The 6,204-nt window shown below is 52.6% G+C and overlaps 1 protein-coding gene across 1 annotated transcript; it reads right to left on the minus strand.

Annotated features, from left to right (window-relative positions):
• LOC146355865 (uncharacterized) lies at positions 1 to 5,013 on the minus strand. The gene is given in 4 exon segments (XM_084830744.1): positions 1 to 273; positions 275 to 2,809; positions 4,192 to 4,405; positions 4,950 to 5,013. Coding segments are annotated over 2 exon segments (2,259 nt in total). The 5' UTR covers positions 2,350 to 2,809; positions 4,192 to 4,405; positions 4,950 to 5,013; the 3' UTR covers positions 1 to 89.
• Between the last annotated feature and the right edge of the window lie 1,191 nt (positions 5,014 to 6,204).

A 6,204-nucleotide genomic window follows, 5' to 3' on the forward strand; every position in this document is an offset into this window, starting at 1 on the left:
TGCATTCATAAGGCTGCTCCCCTGTGTGCATTTTTTGATGCATAGGAAGTTCACTGCTCTCACTAACACTCTTTCCACACTTCATGCATTTACGTAGTTTCTCCCTTATGCATTCTTTGATGTATCCTAAGCTTACTGCTCTGACTGAAACTCTTTCCACACTCCATGCAGTTATATGGTGTCTCCCCTCTGTGGGTTCTTTGATGTGTACTAAGACCACATCTGTGCCTAAAACTCTTTCCACACTCCATGCATTCATAAGGTTTCTCGCATGTGCATTTTTTGATGTGCAGTAAGAGCACAGCTCCGATTAAACCTCTTTCCACACTCCATGCATTCATAAGGTTTCTCCTGTGTGTGTTTTCTTTGATGTATCCTAAGCTTACTCCTCTGACTGAAACCGTTTCCACACTTCATGCAATTATATGGTTTCTCCCCTGTGTGTATTCTGTGATGCACAATAAGAGCACTGCTTCGACTAAAACTCTTTCCACACTCCATGCACTCATATGGTTTCTCCCCTGTGTGGGTCCTTTGATGCACTAGAAGAGCACTGCTCCAACTAAAACTCTTTCCACACTCCATGCATTCATATGGTTTCTCCCCTGTATGGGTTCTTTGATGCGCAGTAAGTTTACTGCTCTCACTAAAACTCTTTCCACACTCCACGCACTCATATGGTTTCTCCCCTGTATGGGTTCTTTGATGTGCAGTAAGATTACCGCTCTGACAAAAACTCTTTCCACACTCCATGCATTCATAAGGTTTCTCCTGTGTGTGTTTTCTTTGATGTATCCTAAGCTTACTCCTCTGACTGAAACTGTTTCCACACTTCATGCAATTATATGGTTTCTCCCCTGTGTGCATTCTTTGATGCGCAGTAAGAGCACTGCTCCAACTGAAACTCTTTCCACACTCCATGCATTCATATGGTTTCTCCCCTGTGTGCATTCTTTGATGTGCAGTAAGTGTACTGCTGTCACTAAAACTCTTTCCACACTCCATGCATTCATATGGTTTCTCCCCTGTGTGCATTCTTTGATGTGCAGTAAGTGTACTGCTGTCACTAAAACTCTTTCCACACTCCATGCATTCATAAGGTTTCTCCCCTGTGTGTGTTCTTTGATGTATCCTAAGTCCGCTGTTTCTGCTGAAGCCCTTTCCACACTCCATGCATTCATAAGGTTTCTCCCCTGTGTGCATTCTTTGATGCGCAGTAAGAGCACTGCTCCAACTGAAACTCTTTCCACACTCCATGCATTCATATGGTTTCTCCCCTGTGTGCGTTCTTTGATGCGCAGTAAGAGCACTGCTCCAACTGAAACTCTTTCCACACTCCATGCATTCATATGGTTTCTCCCCTGTGTGCATTCTTTGATGTGCAGTAAGTGCACTGCTGTCACTAAAACTCTTTCCACACTCCATGCATTCATATGGTTTCTCCCCTTTGTGCATTCTGTGATGCACAATAAAAGTACTGCTCCGACTAAAACTCTTTCCACACTCCATGCATTCATATGGTTTCTCCCCTGTGTGCATTCTTTGATGCGCAGTAAGTGTACTGCTCTCACTAAAACTCTTTCCACACTCCATGCATTCATAGGGTTTCTCCCCTGTGTGCATTCTTTGATGTGCAGCAAGTGTACTGCTCCAACTAAAACTCTTTCCACACTCCATGCATTCATATGGTTTCTCCCCTGTGTGCATTCTTTGATGCGCAGTAAGTGTACTGCTGACACGAAAACTCTTTCCACACTCCATGCATTCATAGGGTTTCTCCCCTGTGTGGGTTCTTTGATGCACAATAAGAGCATTGCGCCAACTATAACTCTTTCCACACTCCATGCATTCATAAGGTTTCTCCCCTGTGTGCATCCTATGATGTGCAGTAAGAGTACTGTTGTCACTAAAACTCTTTCCACATTCCATGCATTCATAAGGTTTCTCCCCTGTGTGTGTTCTTTGATGTATCCTAAGTACGCTGCTTCTGCTGAAGCCCTTTCCACACTCCGTACATGCATAAGGTTTCTCCCCTGTGTGTACTCTTTGATGCACAATAAGAGTACTCCTCTGACTAAAACTCTTTCCACACGCCATGCATTCATAAGGTTTCTCCCCTGTGTGCATTCTTTGATGCTCAATTAGAGCATTGCTCCGACTAAAACTCTTTCCACACTCCATGCATTCATATGGTTTCTCCCCTGTGTGGGTTCTTTGATGCACAAGAAGAGCACTGCTCCAACTAAAACTCTTTCCACACTCCATGCATTTATATGGTTTCTCTCCTGTGTGGGTTCGTTGATGCATCCTAAGTCCGCTGCTTCTTCCGAAGCTCTTTCCACACTCCATACATGTATATTCTTTCTCCCCTGGGTGGGTTCTTTGATGTGTCTTAAGGTGCTGACCTTGATTTCAGCTCTTTCACATTCTATACATTTATATGTTTTCTCCGCTATTTGGGTTCTTCAGCGTGCCTTTAGGGGGTGACCTTTTTTGAAACAGCATGCATTGATATGGCTTCTTCCCAGCTTGGGTTCTGCAATATCTTTCTAAGTTTAATTGATCTTCAATATTTCCCCCCACACCTGACACTTTCTCCTGTTTCCTGCGTCATCTCATAGGATCAGGGCTTCACAGAAATCAGGACTCTGAGGCGCAGGTGACTTCTTCCTCCCGTTGCTTGATGGATTTCCTTTGTGCCACTTTGGTCCTCCTTTATTCATGCAGGTCCCTTGTTCTGCTTCATGCCGGATGGCTTCCAAGGACCCTACAGGTGGCTTCTTATTATTCCCACTGTCCTGCTCATCACCTGTTTGGACAGAAAAAGGATGGTCAGTTGTTAACAGGGTCCTATTTTCTAGACTAATGATAGATAAGCGGAGGCTTCGGGGCTGAGGATGGAAAGAGGCTGGGGCGGCAATAGGGAAGATCATAGGAATGCTGCCCCGGTCTCCTTCCCTCCCCCAGGAACGCCCCTTTCTCCCCATCCCCACACTCCTTTTTACTAGTGTGGAGGGGCAGCCGGCGCGGTTCTCTCCACACCAGCTACGAGGGGGAGGGTGTGGGAAGCGCAGGCTCCCGGCTCTGTTCTTGGAGCCCAGTCCCTGAATTCGGGGCCAGGAAATTGAGCAATCCTATGTCCCCCAGACACTGTCTAGGGGACATAGGATTGCCCCTTAAGACACTTTACTCTCCATTCGTTTCCCATTTCATCATAGCGCTCTTCTACTCCTTATATTTCCCAGTTGCTGCGGGAGACCTGAAGTGGTCTTGGCTGACCTACAGCCTCTTGCTCGCTCTCATGCAGGTTCCCCTGTAATTCTTCCTCTGCAAGCTGTCCTCCAGTGTCATCCTCAAGAACCTGGAAACGGTTCCCTAGTTCCACTGCCTCTACTGGTGCAGAGTGTCTTCTAGTTCTTCTGCTCCAAACTGTCACCCTTTTCCAAGGAGTGTCCTCTTCATTTTTCCTCGCCTCAGCACTTTCTTCTTCTGCCTCAGCTTGCTGTTGCTCTTCTAGCTTCTGGTCTTCACTTTGCTGCTGTAGTTCCACCGTTCTGTCCAAGAACTCTTCATATTCTTTTATTCCCCGGAGGGTCGACACTCCCCGCTCCAGGCCTCTTACTTTTTCTTCCAGCAGCGTGATCAACTCGCAGTTGTTGCAGGTGTAGGCCATGCTGTTCTCAGGCAAGGAAACGAACATGGCACGCACCTTGCAGGTCACCACCACCCGAGTCTTGTCCTTCCATAGCCTCTTTCCCCTTTTTGAGTCTAGCTTCCTGGTTGTTCTAGAGTAGCCTGTGCCTGGTCCTCTGCTCACTGGGGGTTAAAAACAGAGTCCCACTGGTATGGAAGGGTGTGTAGCAAGACCAACAATGTTCTTAAAATGTTAGGGGCCTCCCCCTTGACCTCCCCTGGCCACCTCCTGTTTGCCCCCCCCTGTTCACTCGCTCTCTGGGAGCTCGCTTGTTTCTGTAGTCGCAAGACCAGCTGGAGCAGCTTCCCCTGCTCTGCTCTGCTCTGCTCTGCTCAGCGGGGAGGCGGGAAACAGCCTGAAGCTTCCTGCCCACACAGCTGCTGGGAGTACTCAGGCCACACGCCCCCAAGTAACGGAAGCCCACAGGGGCCCCTGGTGAGCCCACGGCCACGCAGCAGGGCATGGACAGCCCTCTGGGCTTCCTCCAGCCCACTTACCTCTTTGCCTGTGTCTCCTCTGCCACTGCAGCTGCCCTGGCCAACTCCTGTTTGCTCCCCTGTTTGCTCGCTTGCTCCGATTGCTCTCCCTTTGTGAGCTTGCTTGCTTCTATGGTCCCAACACCAGCTGAACCAGCGTCCTCTGCTTTGCTCTGCTCAGCTGGGAGGTGGAAAATCTCTAGGTGGTGGGAAATCTTCTCATGAAAATACACGGCTGGCAAAAATGTAACATGGGCAAAACATTATGGCTAATCATGTTTTATAATCCCACTCTCCTTCTGACCAGGCTCTTGTCAGGTCAAGCCGATAAAAAAAAGACTCCTCCGCTGCTCTGACCCCCCAAAGCAGCACAGCTTCGCCCCAGCCACCTTCTCCCCGGGTGCTGGCTCCGCATCCGGGCAACTGGACGCAGCTCTGGGGCGGACAGCAGAAAGACCCTGCAGTCGGAACAAAGCCGCTTCTGGCGCGCGGGAGCGTTGCAGCTGCGCGGATGATCCGGCGCCCTTCGCTCCTCCCCCCCTCGCCCCAGAGCAAGGCGACCCCCCTGCGCCCCGCCGCCCCACATCCCGGGGCCTGGGTTGTTATAGGGAGCCTGGGAGGCTGCAAGGTCGTGCCAGGGAAGCCCCGCAGATCTCCGGGTCCCGTTCGGCAGCCGGATTGCACGGATCGGCCCAGAGCTCTGGTCCCGCGGGGGGGGTTCCTCCCTCCCTCCCTCCCGCTCCTCCACGGCGCCCCCCTCCTGCCCCCCGCCCCCTCACCTCTCCACGCGTCGCCCCCTCCTGCCCAGGGGCTCTGGGCCTCTTCCCTCCCCGGAAGAGGAGCGTGGCGCGACCGCCCTCCCCGCCCACTTTCGAAACCTCCCCGCCTCTCCGGGAAGCAGCGCGCACTTCCCCCCACCCGCGGAGGACCGCGCGGAGGAAGCGCGCCCAGCAGCCCTTTGCGAGGCGCGCTTCGTGCCCCGGAACAGTCTCGCTGTCGGTCGCCGGCAGCCGAGGCCCCTCTCCGGGACAGCGCTGCAGGCCGCCTTGGGGAGCGGGACGGGCGACGCAACGGCCCCTTGCCAGATGCGCCGAGCTGCCTCTTCAGGTCCAGACACGGTGCATGGCTGACTCCGTATCAGCAGCACGGAAGAAGACGGACCCCCAGTCACTGGGTTGGGGGTTCCATTTCTTACCTTTCTAACCCCCCCCCCCCCCAGTAGGGAAGGCTCTCTGCAGCGCGCGCAAGATGGAACCCCTTGCAAAGACAGCACCGTGCTTAATATGAACGCCGTTCACATGCGAACGTATGAACAGGCAGCAGAAACGCACACAACGGTCGCGGCTGGTTGAAATGGGGAGCCCGGACATCTCTCCGGGCAGGCGGGCAGGAGCCAGGGCTCACAGGCCGTGAACAGGCAGCTCAGGGGTGCTTCGAGAGGGCTCCCAGCAGCAGGATCTCATAGGAAACTCTGCTCTAGAGTCTTCCTTTTTTCAGTCCCCAGTCGGCTGTTGTGCCACGAACCCCAGTCCAGTTCAGGAGAACCCTAAAGGACAGACCTCCTGTTCCCATTGCCAGGTTTGTTATGCTCGGAACACAGGGAGAACCGTGCTGGGTTTCACCTATGGCTCGTCCCGCATCCAGAGAGATGCCCCCAAACAACCGGAGCACTGTAGTCTTATGAGACGCTGGCAAGTGGGGTCCTGAGTCAAGGCCCCTGCACCACCCGGGTCCATCAGCCTACACGCAGCTCTTGCTCTGTGCGCCTGTGTGTGTTCCAAGCTGCAAAACGGCGCACGTTCTCTCTTCCACATTGCTGCTGTGGTTGGCTTCTAAGCTCTGTGCCTCCCTGCTACTGGAACGCTGGTGCCACTTTTCACTGCAGGAAGGGATGTCTAGTAACGGGAAGACGGGGGCAGTCTGAAAAAACATCAGTCTGTTTGATGTGGGTGGGTGACACGTGGACCTGGTGGGTGGGCTGCGGGGGCGAAGAGTGACACGTGGACCTGGGGGTGTCATGGGACTGGCAGGGAG

The sequence above is a fragment of the Heloderma suspectum genome, chromosome 2, assembly GCF_057233095.1.
Source record: "Heloderma suspectum isolate Gila_16-S chromosome 2, 16-S_ref, whole genome shotgun sequence".
NCBI classification, from domain to species: Eukaryota; Metazoa; Chordata; class Lepidosauria; order Squamata; family Helodermatidae; genus Heloderma; species Heloderma suspectum.